Genomic DNA, 23823 nt, shown 5'->3' on the forward strand with positions numbered 1-23823 from the left:
CACGGTGACTACTGAGTGGTACATGTAGGTTTTGGAAGACGATTTCATCCCCATTATCAAAAGTGACCCTGATTTCAGCAAGATGTGGTTCCTGCAAGACGGAGCTCGACCCCATTGAAGCAGGAGACTGTTTGAGGTCCTGGAGGAACACTTTGGGGCTTGAATTCTGGCTCTGGGGTAACCAGATGCCACTGGCAGGGGCCTCTGTTGGCCACCATATTATCTGGATCTGAATATATGTGACTCCTTTCAATGGGGCTATAGTACAGACAAGGTGTACAGCAACATCCCTAAAACCTTTTCAGAGCTGACAACAGCCATTCAAGTCATTGACAGCATCAGTGTTCTGACACTTCAATGGATCACGCAGGATTTCGCTATTTGCCTGCACCATATCATCGCCAATGATGGCATGCATAGCCGGCTGCTGTGGCCGAGCGGTTCTAGGCGCTTCACTCTGGAACCACGCGACTGCTATGGCCACAGGTTCGAATCCTGCCTTGGGCATGGATGTGTGTGATGTCCTTAGGCTAGTTAGATTTAAGTAGTTCTAAAGTTCTAGGGGACTGACGACCTCAGATGTTAAGTCCCATAGTGCTCAGAGCCATTTGAACCATTTGACAGCATGCATACTGAACATGTCATAACCTATATCCAAGTATCTGTAGTAACATTTACTTTTTGAATAAAGTGTGTGAATGCTGCAGTTTGTAAATAATTAACATTTTTTTCATATAGTTCAATAATTGTCACCCTGAACTTTGAGATGAGGGTAAAGGTAGGGGGTGGGGGGAAGTGTCTTTTTCCCACAACATAACTCTTGCTAATACATAGCTCCCATTTGATTTGTCAGTAATGTTTACAAATTCTGAAACTTACTTTGCCTCAAAAATTTTCTCTGATTGATTTATTTATGGCTATATTGGATGTTATCTTTTCCTTTCTCCAATGCTAACAGTTCAAAACCTGAATGCCTACAAAGATATAGAGTGTAAAATAAAGCATACATGTCAGGTCTTACACCTTGACCAGCATATGTCAGTGAGAGTGCCTGATGGACACATGTCAATATTATCTACACAACAGGTAGTTGAAACACTGTCTTGCTAGAAAAATATTTAAAAAAAAACATTTTCCTTCTTTTAAATTTGCATTGATAATAATAATGTGTTTGAATTTCATATTTTCTTGTTCACAAATCTTTATGGGAGTGATTTTGTGCTTTGAATAATTTCTTGCTAGAAACAGCTGTCTAGCACTGAAGATATGTCTCTTCGAACTTTGTATCAACCTTTCTATAGCTAAAATCTATAAAAGTAGCCTAATTGCAATGGCAGGTCAGATGCAGATGACATACTTGTTGGCAGTACAAACCACAAAGTTACCAGAATGGTCATACTGACAAAAACTTCAATGGCTAAAATAACATCAAACAGAAACAATGGACACATAAATAAAATGGAATTCTTGTACATGAACATTAACTAAAGGAATTGGTTCTTGTGTCATAACACAGATTGGTGGTTAAAATAGTCTCAATAGTTACAACCATGCTGGCGAACATCGCTGCACTTTTTCTTTTCTTACCTAATTACACGTACCATACAGTAGTTCATCAAGCATATTACACTTGCATTTGCTGCTATTTATGAAAATCAAAAAGAATTTTTTAAATATTATGTAATTCTTATCCGTGAACATTTGAAGTGTTGAAAAAGAATCTGAATTTCATCAAACATAGCAAACTGTAGTTTATTAAATAAAATTAGCTCAAATTTATTGTACAAAAATAGGACTGGAAACAGTTTTGTATGTGAAATGACAAGTTCGGCATTAAGTGTGAATGTCATCACAAAGAGATAAGTGCAATAGTATGTATGTTAATGTCAAAAAATAAAACAGTTGGTGCAGTTTACTGCTACACATAAGGTGGTGGACACCTTACAGGAGCTGCTGTCTTGTGTGGCACACATATACAAGTAAAGACAAATTTTAAGATATATGAAATAAAGTTTATGTAAAAATATAGGTCAAATATATAAAATGTTTCTCATCTTACAATTTACACTGTATTAGTAAATAAATACAGTTGTGAGAGAAACTAGAAAAATTGGGTAAGTAGCTTTAGTGAACAATCTTCCAGGACTGTCTTAGCACCTACAACTCTATTGTACAGAAGCACCAATTGCTCTCAATGTTAACTAGGACTGTACTCTGACAGCTGTAGCCTAGACTCCTATGTAAATATTCAACAATGCACAAACAACGCGCAGCTTTCTTCCATGGCACAGTTTTTATATCACTTCACTTTGAACCATTAAACTGTTACAGTATTTGCACTAGTTGTGGCAATCTGCTACATTGTAACTATTTCATTCAAATTAATGAATTTTAATTCTTAAACCAGTCTAAAATCATTAAAACTTACATCTGTATCCCTACATAGACTTAAGTATTCTCAATAGGTACTACATAGCCTAAAAATAAGAAATATAAAATATAGCACATTTCTACACGTAGCTTGAAAAACAGTAAAATTCACTTGAAATTATTAAAAAGTACTGAATTTTAAAATTTCTGCTAGTGTAAAAGAAGTAAGGTCATGTTTCCCCAGTCTCTAACTTTTTATGCTATCCTGTTGCTTCCTAAAACAGCTGCATTAGCATTGACATCAGCACCAACTAGTGGCAGAGTAGTGAGACAGTGGAAGTTAGTTTCTTCCAGGTCCTGCTGGAGTTTAGCCAATGATGGACATTGCATCACTACACCTTGGATGCCCTGCAATGTCTGTAAAGAATCATACAAATATAGTATTAGGATATAATCTAAATATATGACACTGGAAAATGAGAGAAAGAGAAAGAAGAAAGAAAAAAAGAAAGAGAGAGAGAGTTCAATAGACATTTTACAAAGAGGATATTATGTCAGAATAAAATATATCAGTATAGTTTATATTTCTCCAGAAACTACAACAATACCATTTACTGCCACATTTTCTGAGAGCAATCAAATTCTTCATTTCATCTCAAATACATTATATAGTTCTATGTGTATGTGAGCTGTTGGAGCAACATATAATCAGTGGCAGCACACAAGAATGTTGACCTGCTTACCTCAAGTGCCCCATCAATAACTTCATACTGTCGACGTACTTCCTGCATAGCAAGACCAGTCAGACTTTCAGGTTTCAAGTCGGGAATCTGTAAAGATAACATTTCATAAATATAGGTTTTCCACAGCTTGTAAGGCAGAAAATGGAATTCTGATGCCTCAGACTCTCAGTTGTTTTCTAAGTTCAGATGAGGATGCATAATATGATTATCATTGCAAGGATAAATTATTCCAAACTGACACTTGATCAGGCGTGCCTATGTATGAAGTGCACCACAATTAACATTGCCTTGTACATCCAAGTGAGCAGCCGTAATGAAGAAAGTGAGCTATGTGAGAGAAAATGTATGACCCATGTGAGAAAATGACCCAGCATCAGATCTAGCAGCATGGTCCCACAATGAGGCAGTTTATGAGATAATTAGTCATTGAATTAGGATTTGGCTCAGACCAGATGCAATTAAGCTCTTTAATGCTCCAAGGGGCTCATTACTATTGGGTAACACAGTAAGTGATATAATGAAAATTTATTTTACTATTGTTTAGTAAACACTGATTTAGCTCATATAATATAAGTTCATTTTATTGTCATTTAGTTAAACTAAAATTAAACTGTGTTGTTGCTCATACATGTTTACTTTGGTAACAAAAGACAACTATTCTTTACATGAGTACAACGTACACTGCATGTCCATTTGTGTTGAGAAAATTGGTGCACCCGCTTGAGGGTTAATGGTTTGTGTGTGCAAGAGTGTGTGTGTGTGTGTGTGTGTGTGTGTGTGTGTGTGTGTGTGTGTGACAGAGAGAGAGAGAGAGAGCTGTTTTCCAGTCACCCTGAACTCATAATATTTTAAGAGGTTTAACATGTTGCAACAGAATTGAGTAATCCCAGATAGATGAATAAGAAGTTTTGGTTATGATCATGAGAAAAAGAATGAGCCCCACTCTAACATAAAGGTGTCATCTGTAATTTTAATACTGGTTCCATGATGAATTTACTCGGATGGAAAAACTTGCTGTATTGCGAGTCTTTTAACTATGTGTACGCAGAGAGATAGTGTACAAGGGCCATTCAATAAGTAATGACACACTTTTTTTTTCTCAGCCATTTTCGGTTGGAAAAATGTAGAATTTGTTGTGGGACAGTGTGGAATATTCCTGCTTCAGCCCATAAGACCTTCATAGAGTTCCAGTTGTGACAGCTCTATAAATAGCCTTCAAAATTGTGACTGCAACTGAGGTGTGTTCCAAACAGGGAACTTTCATTGAGATTCTTTTGATGGAAAACAAGAGCATCACAGATATTCATAGGTGCTACCAAAAAGACTACACAGATGTAACAGTGAACAAAAGCATGGTGAGTCATTGGGCAAGGTGTCTGTCATCATTGCAACAAGGTCTCACAAACCTGTTCGATCTCCTACGTGCCAGTCGACTGCACACAGCTGTGAATCCTGCAATGTTGTAATTTGCAGAAAGTCTCATTCTAGGTAACTGACAGAGACACAACAGTTCACCAGGTGTGTGTGTGTGCACAAGGTTCCTTGCTGCCTACCAGAAAACCATAAAGAGCACTTGAGGACCATCTGTGAAGAATTGTCTATGCTTTTTGAGGTTGATTGTGAGAATTTGTTGTCAAAAATCATCACAGGCAATGAAACATGGGTTCATCACTTTGAACCATAAACAAAGCAGGAATCCACAGAGTGGTGCCATATCACCGTTCCTCCAAAGAAAAAGGTCAAAGTTGTAACCTAAACGGGTCAAGTCATGGTGCCAGTCTTCTGGGACTCTGAAGGGGTTATTCTGTTTGATGCCTTCACTCTTGGTGCAACGATCAACCCTGAAGTTTATTGTGCTACCCCCCTCCCCCTCCCCCCAGGAAATTGAAGAAATGAGTTCTATACATCGCCATGAAAATGCAAATGAATTTCTTCTTCTTCTCCACAAGGCCTCACACAAGTCTGCACACCCCAGAGCAGCTCACAAAATTTCACTGGACTGTTCTTCCTCATTCATCCTACATCCCAGATCTCATATCTTCTGACTTCTATCTGTTTGGTCCAGTGAAGGATGCATTCTGTGGGAAGCAGAATGTGGTTAATGGGGAGGTTGTTGATGCAGCAAGATGTTTGCTCCAGTGTTACCCAGCAGAGTATTACCATGAGAGCATACATTACCTCCCATAAGATGGCATAATTCATCACACTGAACAGCGATTATGCTGGGAAAACAGGATTTTATAGCCAAAAGAGTGGGAAACAATATGATGAATTGGAATCCTGAATAAACCCAACCAGCTTTCACAAAAAAATGTGTTGGCCTTGTAATATCAAGCCTCCGCTGTGTCTCCAACACGAGCCACTATAAATCCCCCCCTCGTCCCCCCTCTGCCATAAACACATATGCACTGTTAAACTATGTTGCACATATCTCCATAACGTCCAAGTTATATTCTATAAACGCAATAAATATCTTAACAAATACATTTAATACTAGCCACCTGTAACCTACTGCCCATTGGAGTCTCCATAAACTGTGGCACACACCTAGTAGTTAACTGTAACATTCAATAGCAAAATTTTCTTGGTTTACTTGCTGTGTCAAGTTATAGTGCAGCTCTGTGTACCACAATCAGGTCCACACTGACTTATATCTCAGAAGAGGGTCAATAGGAAGACATAGAGGTTATTCGAGACAGACAATAAGCTCGGACTTTCTCAAGGATGGTGTAGGAAAGAAGCCTTGCTTTTTTAAAGGAATCATCCCAACGTTTTCGTGGAGCAATTTATGGAAACCACAGAAAACCTATACCAAGATGGTCTGATGAGGATGAGAATCGTCATCCTCCCCAATCCCAGTCAGTGTCAGAAAATAGGGCTATACTGACGTACTGACGTACCACCTTTATTCAGTCATTGCATGACTGAAGTATGTGCTATCAAAGAACAGCTGTAGTAAATACAACATTAATAGAGCACTCTTTAAAAAATGAAAACACGTAGATCATCACATCACATGCTATAGCACTCCTCCCTTTCTGCAGGACTACACTGAGTAACAAACAGGGTTGTGGGCAGATAAAGCTTATTTACCAACCATTTAAGTCAAAGAGGATAAGCTATGTTCAGTAAGACAATCTTAGTCTCAGGGCTTTGAGATTTATAACATTCTTTACAAATGTGCTAGCAGTCAGATTGGTCAGTCCATATGTACAATTTCAGAAAACTCTACCGCACAAAAATAGCAAGGTCTGAATAAATGACCCGTGTCAACAAGCACAGACTCACAAAGAAGCAGAGAACTATGTCTATCAAGAGAAACATCTTGTTCCATGCATCAAAATAAGGGAATTCTGTCAAGTAAACTGTAGAAATCAGATTGTACAACAGAGAAATGTGCTGAGGTCTTTACTTTCCAAAGCTATCCATGGCATTACTTGCATCCTTCCAACAAAGTCAACAACATAATTTTTAGAGTCATATTTACATTTTTTCGTGGTGATTGTGGCTATACAAGAAGTCATTTTAATGTTTTCTCTACCTGCAATTTTGAAGAGAATGTTTTAAAATTTGACTGGCGTTTGATGGAAAAGGTAGTATATTATAAACACTATGTTCAGAACACATTGCACATAGAAGCAACTGAGGATGACATCAATCAAATAATCAGTAAATTTAATGGGTTCCATGAAAAAATTGACTTCACTGTAGAGCTCAAATGCAATAATCATACTCAGTTTTTACACTCTCAGGTAATGAGACAAGACAAACTGCACACTTTTTAAAAAAGAAAGCAAACAGCAGCAAATGTTGTGGTTCTTAATGAATCATGTTGCCCACATGAAGGAGCTGTGCTCAGATTTTAGTGAACAAAGGGAGGAGATTGCGAATGGGTGTAGTGGATAGACTGAATGAGTTAAAACATTACTAAGCAACCAGCAATAAATAACAAATTTGATTTACTTATGATGAACTGCCTTATCCACAAGAGGAAGAGGAAATAAAATGGTTCAATTGGCTCTGAGCACTATGGGACTCAACATCTTAGTCCCCTAGAACTGAGAACTACTTAAACCTAACTAACCTAAGGACATCACACACACCCATGCCCGAGGCAGGATTCGAACCTGCGACCGTAGCAGCCCCGCGGTTCCGGACTGCAGTGCCAGAACCGCACGGCCACTGCGGCCGGCTAAGAGGAAATAGCTAAGGCTAATAAGAAGATCATTACTGTGCTATATTTAGGAAAAATCTCTTAGAAATTGGCAAATACATTTAAACCATATAATGTCCAGTTGGAATTCAATGTGGAAAAACTTAGATAGAATTTAAGACATATGGTAGGGAATGGGAAATGTAAATGAGAACAACAAACAAGAGTATGCAAAATACACTCTCCCTAATACAATGTGAGGGACACCACAATGTAATTTCTTGCATTCTAACATTTCAAAAATGCCTTGAAGGAACTTTCATCCAATATGTATTTTTAGTATAAAAAAAGATGTCAGTCCACGTATCACAATACTGTATATCTGCACTGCATAGTTGGTGCACTGGATAGAATTTTGGGTTAGAATACTTGAGTTGATGAGTCCAGTTCTGGGTCTAGATCTAATTTTTATTTTCACATTTTAATATGCTTTAGGATATGCTGTTTATTAAATGATACATTTCTATTATTGCAGCTTTTTTTAACATTGTAAATAACAGTTATCGGTAGATATGTCAAAAATATTCATGAAGAGTAATAATCCAATAAAAATGATTTGTCAAAGGACAGAAATAACTACAAAATTAATCACTGTGGTCACATTAATATGCTACTTTCAGCAAGATCACCTGATTGAAATATTTTGAATAAACTACCAGTGACAGCATGTTTTTCACAAAATAGTCTTCAGTGCAAATGCTTAAAGTCACCTCTCTGGACTTCACAGTTACAAGAACAGCATAAAAGCACAGTAACAGTTCTACATCCATCGGTAAAGTACAATAAACATTACTGAATATGGTAAATACTTGTGAAGGGGTTTATTAGACGTACTGGTGATTTAACACCTTAAATGAATATGATGGACATAAAAGTGGTAAGCATGTTACCTGGTACTTCTCAATAGCACCATTGCTGGAAGATGTGCTGGAAGATGTGCTGCAAACTGGGTTTGAAAGTAGTTGATGAAGTCATATTGAAGTATGTGGCTATGTGATTTTCATGGGAAGTACCTAGGATAAAAGATACAGGTATAGACGAAGAAAGAGAATGGTGGAATCCTTTTTTCCTGTTTTTGCTCTGGGGGTAAGAAGTTTAACTGGCAAAAGGGGAATCAACACTGACAATAAGCCAAAAAGCATAGGGGCATAGAAGAGAATGGAGTATACATTTCAAGACAAAATATGTCTTTAAAAGGGGAACAATAAGAATGATTGTAATTTCATTTATATGTTAGTGTTCAGTATCTGTACATGTTTATACAAGATTTGCTAAAATTGCTGCATGACAATTAAGTCAAGATGCCACAACACAGCCTAAAAGTAGAAAAAGAAAAAATAATGTTATGAAAAGGATAGACTGCTACGATCTATGTAGAGTAGTTGTTGAGTCACAGACAGACACAACAAAAGGACTGCTGTACATATGAGCTTCCAGCCAGCAGCCAGAAGGACTTCTAATACAATAGAAAACACACACACACACACACACACAAACACACACACACACTCTTGTAAGCACAACCCATATAAACGTGAACACCGTCTCTGGCAAGAGAGGCCATTGGTCTGGCTTCAGTGGCCAGAGACAGGGGTAATATGTGTGTGAGTTGTGCTTGTGTGAATGTGTGTGTATTTCCTACTTTAGCATAAGGCCTTTTGCCGGAAAGCTCACATGTACAGCAATCTTTTTGTTTTACCTGTCTGTGACTCAACATCTTCTCTATATGGTGAGTAGCGATCTACCCTTTTGATAATACTGTCACTATTCCACCCCAGATTTTCCATTGTTTAAAAATGAAAAAAATTACACTATAATTGGTACTAAACTCAAGTATTTTCATGTTAAACTCTGCCTACCTCATTAATTGCACAGTTCAGGTAGACAGTACTTTAAAACAGTTGTTGTATAGGTGACTGCAGAGTTGACAGACTGCCTTTCTTTGATGACCATTTTATACTATAAATATGCACCAAACAGAAGTTTGTTACAGGCATTTTTGTACTGCCAGTGTGCAAGGAATCATTCTGTGGCATCTAAATGCACAAATTTTGGATCACCTTGTACAAGACAGGTACAAAGAGCACAAAGACTCTTTCACATTGGACAATTCTGGAAAATTTGTTGGAGTCAAACACTTAAGGCTTTATGGAAGGTAGTGAAATGAGAGACAGGACAACCAGCTACAGAATATGAACATGACAATTGAACTGAATGGAATGGTTATAAATGATGAGGCACAGGTAGAAAATATATTTACTAATCATTTCTTAAATATAGTAGAAAGCCAAGACTTCAAGAGAAAAATTAGAGCAATATTTTGCAATCATAACTCTCATGAAATTCAATCACTTGAATATATCACGCACTTCTCCTTTTGAAATTAAGAAAATTATACATTCTCCCAAAAATAAAAGCTTATCTGCTTTTGATGGTGTTTCCAATAAAGTACCAAAAATTTATTCCCACATGATAAGCCCAGTCTTATCTGAAATATGTAATGCTTCACTAACTCAAGGCAGTTTGCCAGAGAGACTGAAATATGGCATTGTTGAAACCCTGTTTAAGAAATATGGTAAGAGAGATGTCAATAACTACTGATCTGTTTCACTGCTGACATCATTTTCCAAAATGTTTGAGAATGTTATGTATTTTAGAATAGTATCTCATCTTAGCAGCGGTAATATCCTCAACAAATCACAGTTTGTGTTTCAGAAGAGTTGCCCTCCACGATCCCTCACCAAATTTCACAAGCATTAAATAATGAAATGGACAGATTAGTATTTTCTGTGACCTAACTAAGGCATTTGAAGGGGTGAATCACAGCATTCTTCTAGATAAATCGAAGTATTACGGGACTGATAGTACAGCCAAACATTGTATAATGTCATATCTAACAAAAATAATGCAATAAGTTGTACTTAGTAATTCAATCAATGTAGTCTGGGGACACTGTTCTGACAGGAGAAATCATGTATGGGGTTCCCCAAGACTCAGTCTTAGGGCCACTATTGTTTCTCATATATGCAAACAATCTCCTGTCACCTACATTATTAGTTCTTTTTGCAGATCAATTCAAGTCACATAAAAAAAATAGAAGAAATGATAAATAATGTCCTTGAAAATATCACTGACTGGTTTTTTATGAATGGTATCAACCCCAATCTTAGAGACACAGTGTATTCAGTTCTGCACTTTTGAGGTACTACAACAACAATAAGTGTAACACTTGGTGAGGAAGTAATAAATACAGTTGAAACTTCAAAATTCTTGTGTGTGTTCATACTGCAGAGAATTTAAACTGGAAAAAGGACATTTCTGAACTCTTAACACAACTTAGTTCAGCCGCATTTGCATTTAGAATCACTGCAAATCTTGGGGAGAGACAGATCAGTAAGTTGACATATTTTGCATATTTTCATTCAATAATGTCATATTGAATAACGTTCTGGGGTATCTCATACTTAAGAAAGTAAGTTTTCAGGGTTAAAAAATGTGCTGTAAGAATAATGTGTGGTGGTCGTCCAAGATTATCTTGTAGACATCTGCTTAAAGAGTTGGGCATTCTGCTATTGCTGCATAGTATATGTATTCCCTCATGAAGATTGTTGTAAAAAATCCACTACATTTCAAAAGGAACAATGATGTAGATAATTATGTCACCTACTAAAAGATTCTGAGGAGGATTTAAAAGTGGCACAAATAGTAAAGAAAGGAAGGAAAGTTAACCTACTTGAAGAACTAGAAATATCAGTTCACCAGGATGGATCTGGTAATGTGCTCAATGCAAAAATGGAAGAGTGGTAACAGATTCTTCAACAGGTTCATGGATCTTTTTTTATTAATTTAGAGGTAATATGATACACATAAGCTGTTTTTTTACAGATGTCCCATGTGTCATTTCTGGAATAGAGAAGAATGGTTGGTGGCTTAATGCAGTCAGTGGCACTGTGTGCCTGATGTTTGCAGAACAAGCCAGTGTACTGGAAGGCAACTGGTCTGATATTAAGCAGATACAGTCAGGTACGGTTACATAAAAGGAACACTCGGGCAAAAGGGCAGTAACATGAGGAAGCAAAACAGAGGGACAATGCTGAAAAGTAAAACACAGACTTCAACTTTGATTACTTCTGTTTTATATTATGACTGTTTTTATGCATTTTTAAGCATTTATGTATGAAGAGTTAAACATAGACAGGCAGATGATGGGAGCACAGCTCCCAAAACATGTAGCTGTTGATAACATTCCTTATATTTGAGTGTTGTTTGCTTAATAACTATAACTTTATACCTTTGTTTCTGACATTCCATTTTCCTCATTACGCTGATCTCAAACCATCTGACTACAGGTGATGCCACTAGTATAATCTTGTTGGTTCCATGTTCTGTTTCAATTACATTTTGCTTATTGAATCTTGTCATGATTACCAATTTTATTTAACTGCAGCACTTTAAAAAAATTACTTGGTCTCAAATGCTCAGGTCAGACAATTATATCTTCATTGCCTTTGTAGGCTTACTTCAGGCTCTGCAGTCGGAGAGTATGGCTTTTTATCTAAATTTCCACAATTACTAGCTCTCATTTATTTGCTTTATGTCTATTTTAAGATGCGGTATTGAAAGAAAACCTGCCAATCTTACCTCACTAGGGAGGCTACACTACTACTCTCATAAACCAGGATAAATCAGTGGGAATAATGAAGGAGTCAAGGTGAACACAAATATATTTCCACACTGGAAGCACCAACTTTCTCTATTGATATTGTTACAGTGAGAAGCTTCATGTGGAGTAAGTCAGCAGTTACTCCAATAGTCAAGGTTGAAGGAAATCAGGGAGGAGGTACAGCAACTAACTGCATGCATTGTAAGGATGACTTTAAACAGAGACAGTATTGCAGTATTGAAGGTAATGGAGAAACCAATCCATTGTATTTCCCTGGTACATGCAGCCATGAAACAGAAGTGTCATGATGGCTTTGTCTCAGTTAAAATATTCTATCAAACCTCCATATGGTGATTGAGAGGAGAGAGACAGAAATGGAAAGTACACAGGTATTTTAGGAAGCAGTGAGATGCAGTTCCAGGAGACATGCATTTTTGGAATGAGGATGGTAGGATCATTTATACTAGAACAGATAACAGCAGAGCAGGAGTAACAAGTGTTAAGGAGTTGGGAAACTGGTAATAAAGAAAAAGTTTATCTACAGCAAGCAGAAAGAATACCGATTGTGAAATTCAGTGGATATCCAATAGATACTTCAATAATTCATACATACACCGTAATTATAGATTTAAATCACAGTGAAACTGAATTGTATGATGATAACAAACTCTTAAAATATGTCAGAGAGGATGAGAATTTAATCATAATGGCAGATTAGACTGCAATCATCGGCAAAGGAAGGGAACAGAAAATAACAAGAGCACATAGTCTCAGCAAGTAAGATAAGAGGAGAGTGAAATTAATAGACTACTTTCCTGGGCATAGGTTAACAATTCCAGCATAGTGTCTGTATGGCACACAGGAGGGCCCCATCCTGACATTCCCAAAGGTGCCCATATCAAGTATGACTGAGAATCCATCATCTGCCTCAAGGTCATTTAGTGGAGAATGGAACCTGTTTCAGCACTTGTTGTAGAGGTAGTTTCTTGTTCTGTTGTCAGCGGCTGAACTTATAGGCTCTGTCAACATAGTGGTGATTGAGACAAGTACAAGGAGCACTTCATTTGCAGTTCTTTCATGGATGTTTACAAAGACAGAAATGCCATGAAGGAAACTAACAAGAAATTTGGATATTTTTGATATTTTATATGGAGTGCCAGGATGAGAAATAGAAGATACTGATAGAGAAGACTCATACTTTCCAGGAAAAAATACACAAGGGTTCCAGTCATCTGTGAAGCAAGTAGCTCATTCTCATATTTTGTATTGTGAGTGACATACACGTCTTTATTTCCATTTGTGACTTCTGAATATTGATCTAAGTACACTTGCTCCATTCTGGTAATGACATATACCATCAGTCATCATCTGTAGTGTCTAGTAGTGTGCATATCTCTAAGGAAAGTGAGCAGGACTGGTTGAAACTGGATGCTGAGACACAACTGTCTCTGTTCCAGGAGAATGTTGGTATAGCCTCTCAGTTTTCAGGTACGGCTGAGGAGTATGATTATTTTACTCGTTTCTTTGGTGGCTGAATGATTCAACACATCAAAGGTGAAACAAATTGACATACTGGTATGTAATAATATTTGAACCACATAAAATATTCTCAGTTACCTATATCTACTTTTTAAACATTCCTATTTTTGTGACTGCAGAGAGAAACATAACTGTATCACTATAGGGGGAGAGCATGCAAAATTTTTTTCAGGCTTTTAATGTGTTTCTTGTTCTAATTATATTGTCAGTTTGAATTGTACATTCTGAAATAAACTAATTTGTCTACTTACTTTTCCATTTTAAATGCTTTAAGAATCATATTCTTATCACACTTTCATATATTGCAATGATATTTAAGTAAAACCCAAAATTATGTCAATTCACAGCAAAGTGCTGAGGAGACCAGTATTGAAAGTGTTAATAACTGTGAATACACTTTTTAAAAAATCCTGGAAAAAGAGGTATATATCGAAGATGCCAAGGGATCAAAGATGATATCAGATTGATTACATTTTGGTAAAACAAAGATTCAGGAATCAATAAGAGTGAGAGTCACTGAAGTGCTGACATTTGTAGTAGTCATAATATGGTATTACCAAAATGCCAGTTTAAATTCAAGAACTTATAGGAAAAGCAACCAAAACCTGTAACATAGGCAAGATGAAGTAACTAAAAGCCTAGAATGTGGCAGAACATGTGATAAAAGTAATAATTGAACTTCCAGGAGAAAATAATGTGAAAAACTAGTAGAACGGCCTTAAGGACACAGGGTTCTTTAGATTTTTTAAATAGCTTTATTAAATTCTATAGCCTTTACTGATTATATTGACATAATAAATTGCAGAAAACCATTAGTATTTCATAAAATAACTGCAAAATATTTGCTTGTTGCAACTCTGTGATACATTGTGTATGTTAATAACACAGTTGGTTTCCAGTACCTACATAGGATCATTTTTGCTTCTGTTCGTTTTTGCTCTGAGCGAATGTTTTGTTTACATACTACTGAAAGTTTGTTGCATAATTTGTAGAGGATTTTTTGGACGAGATGTTCATTAGTGTGCAATAACTACTAACAATGACAACCATCAGGAAATTTGATAAAAGAAAATTCTAGTCTAACTAGTTCACAAATGAAGCAGTCCATAGTGCTGAGAGAAATCTGAGTGTCAGTTCACTGGTTCAGTGATGCTGTTTGTAGTGGATGTCAAACCTTGTTAATACTTTGTTGCTCAGTTACTTGAAGGCAATATGCAGCATCACTTTGTTTGTATTTCACCCCTTCTTTTTTCAAGGATGCTTTGATAAACAACAACTAATTACGAAATTATATCACAGTACCTCTCAGAATTTTACACATAATAGTGAATTAGGTGTAGAAGTGTACTGCTAGGCACATGTAATTTCTTTCAATCAGTTATACATCCATTATGTTAACTTTATTTATCTGCTTAGTAAACTCATGCTACAAAAAAGGGATTTAATAGTTATTTTTGCTGAAGTCTGTTGATGTAAAAATAATTAATATATATTCTCTGAAGTAAGTAATAATTACCAAAAGGAATGCCAAGAGGAAGCTTGGAGATGAAATGCAGCAATATGTAGACTCTGTTTCAATGAAGCTCACAATTTGCAGTGTTGTCCCCAGAACTGATCTTGGTGCTTTGGTTCCGAGTCGAGTGGAAGGACTGAACCAAAGAGTTCGAAGATTCTGTGATGAGCTAGGTTGTGACTTCCTGGACTTGTGCCATACGGTTGAGAACTGTATGGTCTCTCTAAATGGGTCAGGTGTGCACTACACATCAGAGGCTGCTCTCAGGTAGATGACTGTGTGTAAGGTGCACACAATGGTTTTATAGATTAGGCGACGCTATTTCCAATCCAGATAATGATAGCTGTAGGAAACCCACAAGTTTCAGTGTAATACTGAATGAAATGATGAGAGTATTAAAAGCCTAATGGTAAATTGTTGAAGCATTCACAAGAAAGTAACAGAGTTCGAAGCACTCATGAAAAGCAGTGAAGCTCATATGATACTAGGTACAGAAAGCTAGTTGAAACCTGTAATTGATAGCAGTGAGATTTTTGGGGAAAATTTAAGTGTATATCGAAAAGATAAGCAAATGGGAAAAATGGTAGTGGTTTATTTGTAACAGTAGACAAGAAACTCAAATCCAGAAAGACAGAAATTGAAGCTGCATGTGAGACTGTTTGGGCAAGACTCAGTATCAGGGGTAAGCATAAAATGATAATTTGATCCATCTATCACCCACCAGACTCATCTCCTGATAAAGCCCGTTAATCATCCAACAATTAATTGGGAAAGTAACAGTTTTGTTTGTGGTGGGCATGATAAGACATTTTGTGAAAAATTACTAAACACCTTCTCTGAAAACTACCTAAAACAGATAGTTAGGAATCTAACTCATGATGGGAATATATCGGATGACCACTTTGAAACTGGTATCAGTGACCATGATACAGTTGTGGCAAGAATGATTACCAAAGTACGAAGTTTAACTAAAACAAAGCAGAAAGATATATATGTTCAGTAAACTACATAGAAATCATTAGTGTCATATCTCAGAGAGGAACTAAAACCTTTCAACACATGCCAGGAATATGTAGAGGAACTCTGTCTCAAGTTTAAAAGACTAGTTGACCAATCACTGAATAGATATGTGCCCAGTAGAACAGTACATAATGGGAGGGAACCTCGAGGGTATACGGTCACTGTAACGAAACGTCTAAGGAAACAGAATTACTGCATATTAGATGTAAAATGATAAGGCTATAGATAGAGAGATACTGAATGAAACATGTTTGGATGTCATGAAGAGCATGACATGATGCCTTCAATGGCTATCATAGCAGAATATTGTCAAATTACATTTTACAAAATCCAAAGAAATGCTGTTGGTGGCACCAAGTCAGTCTACTCCAGTGAATGAGACAGGAACTGAAATTGTGGGTAGTGAAGTGAAAGATGAAATGCTTAACTCAATTTTCAAATGTCCCTTTACAAACGAAAACCCAGGATAATAGCACCAATTTAATCCTTGTACCACTGAAAAGATGAATGAAATAAGGATTAGTGTGAGAAACAGATGTGTTGAGAAACAGTTGAAATTGTTAAAATTGAACAAAGCTCCATGCCCCGATGAAATCCATGTGAATTTGTGGCTGAGTTATCCCCTCTTCCAACTACAATCTATTGTAGATCCCTTGAACAAAAAACTGTGCCCAATTCTTGGAGAAAGGTATAGATTACACCTGTCTACAAGAAGGGTTGTAGAAGTTATCCACAAAAGTACCATCCAATACCCTTGACATTGATTTGTTGTAGAATCTTAGAACAATAAATCTCAAACATAATGAGATATCTTGAATAGAATGACTTCCTCAATGCCAGTCAGCATCAACTTTGAAAACATCGATTATGTGAAGGCCAACTCGCACTTTTCTCGTGTGACATACTGAAAGCTTTGGATCAAAGCAACCAGACAGACAAAGTGTTCCTTGATTTCTGAAAAGTATTTGACTCAGTCCCACACCTATGCTTATTGTCAAACCTGTGATCATTAAGTGCAATTTTTGACTGGATTGAGGACTTTTTGGCAGGCAGGATGCAGCATGTTATTTGGAGGCAGAGTCATTGTTAGATGTACAAGTAACTTCAGGTGTGCCCCAAGAAAGGGTGCTGGGACCTGTGCTGTTCATGTTGTATATTAATGACCTTGCTGACAATATTAATAGTAATATAATGCTCTTTGCAGATGATGCAGTTATCTATAATGAAGTACTATTTGAGAGAAGCTGCATAAATGTTAAGTCAGATCTTTATAAGATTACAACATGGTGCAAAGATTGGCAACTTGCTGTAAATGTTCGTAGGAAATGGAATGATCACTTAGGTTCAGTAGCGAGTAAGGCAGGTGGTAGACCTTGGTTTATTGATAGAACACTGTGGAATTGAAATCAGTCTGCAAAAGATATTGCTTACAAATCGCTCATGTGTCCCACCATAGAATATTGCTCAAGTGTGTGGGACCCATACCAGATGGACTAACAGGGGATACTGAACATATACAGAGAAGGGAATCACAAATGGTCACAGGTTTGTTTAATCCATGGGGGAGAATCACAGAGATACTGGCAGACTCTTGAAGACAGATGTAAACTATCCCAAGAAACTCTATTAATGAGGTTTCAAGAACCAGCTTTAAATGATTACTCTAGGGATGTACTACTAAACCTTGTGTGTTGCTCACTCAGGGATCATGAGAATGAGATTACAACAATTACTGCAAGCACAGAGGCATTGCAACAATCATTCTTCTCATGCTTTTTAGGAGAATGGAATAGGGAGAAACCTTAATAATTGGTACAGTGGGATGTGCCCTCTTACCTTCATCTCATGGTGGTTTGCAGAGTATAGAGTACAAGTATAGATGTCGATGTGGATACATCAGTAATGTTTTGAGGCACAATTTAGTTTGACTCAAATCTTAATTCACTATTTCCCAAATGTACATATCGGAATTTAGGTATACATACCTCCTTAGTTCACAAAGCGATGAACTAATTTTTTCTTGTAACTTACAATAGCCTGTACCTACCTAGTAAACCTAGACTTTATTGCAGGTGCAACTAAATGATAGAGAAATAAAAAAAGTCTAAAAATTAAAATATAAGATATTAAATAGATCTAATATCTCAGCCAACAAATCATACATATTTGGTAAATATTTGGCCTCCTTCATGTCTGGATTGTGAGACTGAATGACACCTAAATTTGAATAAGCATTTTATAAAATTTTGGTCATCACTTTTTAATTATAGTTTTTTTATAAACTTCAGTGCAGTCTAAATTGTTCAAAATAAATGAAAATTGTTTAGAAAGTGTTCTGTGTTAACTAGGATAAAATACAAAACTGTAAAACTTACACAAATACCTAAATAGTGCATGAAAGAAGTAGGTGCTGTTTTTCATGTAATATGGGACCAAAAAGTACTCTGTGTCCTTAAAATAAATGTACTTAATGTAGAAGAAAAAATATTTGGATTGAAAAAGGCAGCCATGGAAAACAGATCAAATTGCAAATTCAATAACAAAATGGCTAAAACGTATTCTTGTTATGGTGTTAAGTATGAAGACTGCTTTGATGTAGCTCTGGTAATATGTCTCCTCATCCAGTCAAACCTGTTTGCTGTAGTGAAGCCTTGGTCTCCCTCTACAACTTTTACTTCCCCTCCCACTAACCTCCATTACCAACTGACCATTCCTTGATGCCTGAGGAAATGTCATATCAACTGATCCCTTCAGTAGTCAAGTTGTACCATAAACTTGTTTTCTTCTAATTTTGGTTAAGTACCTCTTCTTCAGTTATGCAATCAATCCACCTACTGTTCACCATTTTTTTAACCACACTTCAAAGCTTCTATTCCCTTCTTCCCTGCACTGTTTATTATCCCTATTCTACTTCCTTACAAGACTACATTCCATGAAAATATCTAGCAACACTTGAATTTATATCTGATGTTAAAATACTTCTCTTTTCCAGGAGAGCAAGTCTGCAGTTTATATCCTCTCTACTTCAGCCATTGTCAGTTATTCTGATCCCCAAAAAGCAAAACTCATCCACTAGGTACTTTTACTGTCTGAATTCCTAATCTAATTGCTCTCCACAGTTTTGGAACAAAAAGATTAGCCTGTTCCAAAAGCTAGGAATTGTGTGTGTTTTCTACTCATCTGCAAATGCTCGGTTCATTAACTAATTTTATAAAAATACACAAAATGCTGTAGGTCAAACTAAACTTAAGATCCAAAAATTCTTTGCTAGCCACCACTGCACTCCAATATTGTTTAGTTAAAAATCATGGAAGCTTTTGTTCCAGTTTTCAGATCGCAGTAGTTGCAAAGCATTTGCAATTGATGTGCATAGCAATCATGGATTTCCTAGAAACACTGCTGTCATTAGTTGCTCTGCAACTGAAGACATCCAATATCTGTATGAAACTAGTTATCAGTAATTTTAAAAGGTATGACTTACAAAAAGACATTTCAAACAGAAACTCTTGAAGTTCTCCAGTTTCCTGTGTGCATAGCAACAAAAGCAATGGGCTCTTCTTGACATGAGGTTTACTACCTAGTCATGTAAGAATGAAAGTCACAAGGTGACTAATATAATAACACGTCTTAAAACTTTTTTGGTTGAGAAGGGTGTAGTGCTAAAAGAAAATAATTACTAGAGCAGTAGATGGACAGTAAATAATCTGAAGGAAAAACACAAACACAAACCCATGCACACACTAGACAAACAGTATATTCCCTAGGTTTACATATTTGTTAATGTTCTAAAACAGACTAATACAAATTTCTATGGCTACACAATATACAGAGGCTACTGAAAGTAATTTGTAGTGTGCTTAAAGGTCATTTATCAGTTGGTGACAAGAACAGAAACAATGTAGAGGCTCTAGCAAATATACATTTGTAATATGCTGAGTGCTATTTGTTGTTCCTCTAAGGATTGTTTATAACATTATTTGCTATTATAAATCACAGTCATGGGGAGCCCTTGAGAACATCATTTATTCCAGATGATGAAACTGCCAGACAGTGGCCAGTAAAATCTGATCCACTACAGTTGAGAATTGTACTGTCAAATTCTAACATTTTATCTGGCAAATGCATTTGCCATAATGAATTGAATATTATCTGCACATATCAAATCTCTAACAGCAATTTCTTGGTCACGTTTCCTAATCACACTCACCTCCCGGGAAGCTGCACTGGTCAGCCACTGACGGAGCAGCTGCTGTTTCTCCTGCCAACTCTCTTGCTGCATTCACAGACATAAACCCACAATACAACTAATTAATAGCAGGAATTATCAATGCTAATGAAGCATTTCTAATCTGCATGTCTGGCTTTGTCCTCTAGCAAAACTCAGCATAAGATAACATCAAATGAATTATGTTTACCATCACTCAATTACCCTTTAGCATTATTGAAATTTGTGGAAAATCAAATGGGAAAATTCAGCCGAACTTCTGATATTTGTTTCTGGTGCCTTGGATAAATGTGCATGTTACATTGTCTGTAACGGTCAAAACAATTATATCAGACAAATGATCAAACATTATGGAAATCTAAGGTTTTTATTTCATACTGATATATATACGGTGGAGGATTAAACTTAATATACCATGTTTTATGTTGCAATTCATTGGTGTTAAGTGCTCTGTTAATGCAGTATAACTATGTAAATACATGATAAGCTAATTAACAGAAATAAAAGAAGATTGTCCTTTGCACCAGTTAGGGTGCTGAATCCATGAGATTATTGATCACATATATAAGGAATATCAATACGCAACTCTGGACTAGTTCTGGAATGTGTGGACTAGCTGCCTACATTTTTCAGGTAAATCGCAGACATGTTCAATAGAACTGAAATTCAAAGAGCATCCTGGCCATGGCATTTGTGTTATCTCTCAGCTGCTGGTATATTCTCCAAAGTAAGCTCTATGAGAATGAGCATTGTGCATTGTAAAAATGAAATAATCTAAAATAGTCTCATCATATGGTAGAACAACAAGTAAGATCTAATGCTGACACCTTCAAACTGTCAAAACTCATTGCTGACATGAAGTTCCTCATGCACAACAATGCTTATTTAGACCACCAAAGCCATTCTACTATCACAATATTGGGATTTTTCCTGCAGAGGTGTGCATTTTTTCACATTCATTGCTCTTCCAGATGAATACAGGTTAGTTTCCAGGCTAAACATTTAAACTAAACTGCAGATAAATATGGCCAGAGTAGGCAAGGATCTATTACACTCAGTAAGTCTCCATCAGTTCATCTCACATCTTCAGGCACTAAGGTGGTGTGTGGCAAACCACATTTGTAGACAAATGCATAAAGCTTGAGATGATATCTGTCTGTATTGCTGTTAGTAGTGCTCACTGCAGCTGAGTTCCTTTTTTTCATTTATTCCAATGGTCTTTGAGAAATATGTAACATTTGTCTCTGGGGTGTTTGCTTGGGGATGACCTTGTCTTAATTACTTTGACTATTTCCCATTTTTAAGTAATTTCATAGGGTTCTCCAACAGTATTTGCTATGTAATGCCATGACTGAATGGATTCTACTGCACCAGTGGACTGAAACACAGGTGATCCTGGCAAATTATATTTTTGGAGATGACAGCACTCTTATTCATATGAAAATTAATATTAATGCTGTGTACTGATAACTATTCAAGTGTCCGAAATGACTAGAAGAGGCCTTCCCTACTTCCTTTTGTAATGGTGAGCTTACTTTAGACACATATTCTCCCAATGTGTATCACAATGTACTGATTCATCCTTTAATTTGCTACGAGCAGCAGAGTATCTTTCAACAATGAAGGAAAAGATGGACTGCTGCTTACCTAAAAGAAGACATGCTAAGTTGCAGCACGCACAATTAAAAGACAGTTACACAAAGCTTTCAGCCACAGTCCTCATCAGAAAAAGAGAAACAGAGAAACGCACACCATTCAAACACACAAGCAAGTATAGCTCTTACACACATGACCACCAACTCTGGTAGCTCAGGCCAGAATGTGACTATCGTGTGGGATGGCAGCAGTGATCGGGAAGGGGTGGGGAAGGGTAAGGGATAGTAGTATATGGATGGGGGGACATAGTGTGCAAGGACTAGAATCCCAATAGGTGCGGCATCAGAGAGTTGTGGGGCAGGGAGGTGAGAGAAAAAGGAGGAAAAAGGACAAGAGCTGGGAAAGAAGGGCTGGTGCATTCACAGAGGGAAGCTAACAAAGAGGCTGGGAGACAAGAATAGGGAGGTGATGATAGGATGGAAGTAGAAACGGTTGGGTAGAGGGTGTGGGGACAGCCTGTTACCACAGTTTAGGCTAGGATAATTACAGTAACAGAGAATGTGTTGTAAGGATAACTCCTGACTGAGCAGTTCAGAAAAGCTGGTGGTGGAGGGGAGGATCCAGATGGTTTGGGTAGTGAAGCAGCCACTGAAATCAAGCATTTTATGAACAGCTGTATGTTGTGCCACACGGTGGTCTACTTTGTTCTTCACCATGGTTCGGTGGTGGTCATTCATCCTGGTGGACAGCTGGTTGGTAGTTGTACCAAAATAAAAAGCTGCACAATGATTGCAGCAGAGCTGGTAAATGACGTGGCTGCTTTCACGGGTGGCCCTGCCCCTGATGGGGTAGGATAAACCTGTTTCAGGACTGGAATAGGAAGTGCTGGGTGGATGGAGGGCATGTTTTGCACCTGGATCTCCCACTGGGATATTATCCTTGTGGCAAGGAACTGGGATTGGGAGTGGCATAGTGATGGACTAGGATGTTATGGCGGTTGGGTGGGCAATGGAACACATCTTCAGGATTAGTAGGAAGGATCTGGGATAGGATGTCCCTCATTTCAGAGCACGTAATCAAAGTCCTGGAGAAGTAAGTGGTTCAGTTGTTCCAGTCCAGCAAGGTACTGGGTGATGAAGAGGCAATTTTTTGTGGCTAGTCCTTGGAGGTGGTTGGTTTGAAGAGATATGGAACAGAGATCTGTTTGTGGACTAGGTTTGGGAGATAGTACCTTCCTGTGAAGGCCTTGGTGAGATGATCAGCATACTAAGCAAGCCGTTCTTGTCACTGCATATATGCCACAACCAGGTGGCAAGGCTGCATGAAAAGGACTTTTGGTGTCAAAATGCACTTACTGTTGGTGGTCAGTGGGTTTAATGTGGGCATAAGTGAGATGAAGCCATCAGAGAGGATGAGTTCAACATCTAGGAAGGTGGCACACTGGGTTGAGATCATGGTTTGATTGTGGTATGAACTGGGAGACTCAGGGTTCAATGTTTGAATTAAGTTGGTTGTGATTGAAAGGATTGGCGGTATATAAGTGCTTCCATTGCACAGACTGGGAGAAGGAGAGAGTATCTCCGGCAAGTCCAGCATGGTTAAATTTGGTGTAGGGCTAAAGTTTATCCTATGCCATCAGGCGCCGGCTCACCTGTGAAAGCAGCCTTGTCATTTATCACCTCTGCTGCAACCTCTGCACAGCTTTTTATATTGGTATGACTACCAACTGGCTGTCTACCAGGATGAATGGCCCCCACCAAGCAATGGCTGAGAGCAAAGTAGTCCATCATGTGGCATAATACGCAGCCACATAAACATCTTTGATTTCAATGGGTGCTTCACAACCCAAGTCATCTGGTCCCTCCCTTCCATTGCCAGCTTTTCTGAACTGCCTATATGAGAGTTACCTTAACAACACATTCTCTGTTCCTGTAATTATTC

General features: G+C 37.4%; 1 protein-coding gene across 8 annotated transcripts in view; it reads right to left on the minus strand.

Annotated features, from left to right (window-relative positions):
* Positions 1 to 1726: 1726 nt before the first annotated feature.
* Positions 1727 to 23823, minus strand: part of LOC126272094 (ribosome-binding protein 1) — a 576027-nt gene continuing 553930 nt past the window's right edge. For 7 of the 8 annotated variants that reach the window (XM_049974703.1, XM_049974718.1, XM_049974675.1 and 4 more), the window contains 3 exons: positions 20269 to 20334; positions 3114 to 3200; positions 1727 to 2787 (listed from right to left, as the gene is read on the minus strand). In XM_049974703.1, coding sequence (XP_049830660.1) covers positions 2626 to 2787; positions 3114 to 3200; positions 20269 to 20334 — 315 coding nt within the window. In that variant the 3' untranslated portion in view covers positions 1727 to 2625. The remainder of the gene's footprint in view (positions 2788 to 3113; positions 3201 to 20268; positions 20335 to 23823) is intronic. The other variant, XM_049974735.1, reaches the window with a different exon arrangement.

Source organism: Schistocerca gregaria, chromosome 1 (assembly GCF_023897955.1).
Source record: "Schistocerca gregaria isolate iqSchGreg1 chromosome 1, iqSchGreg1.2, whole genome shotgun sequence".
NCBI lineage: Eukaryota > Metazoa > Arthropoda > Insecta > Orthoptera > Acrididae > Schistocerca > Schistocerca gregaria.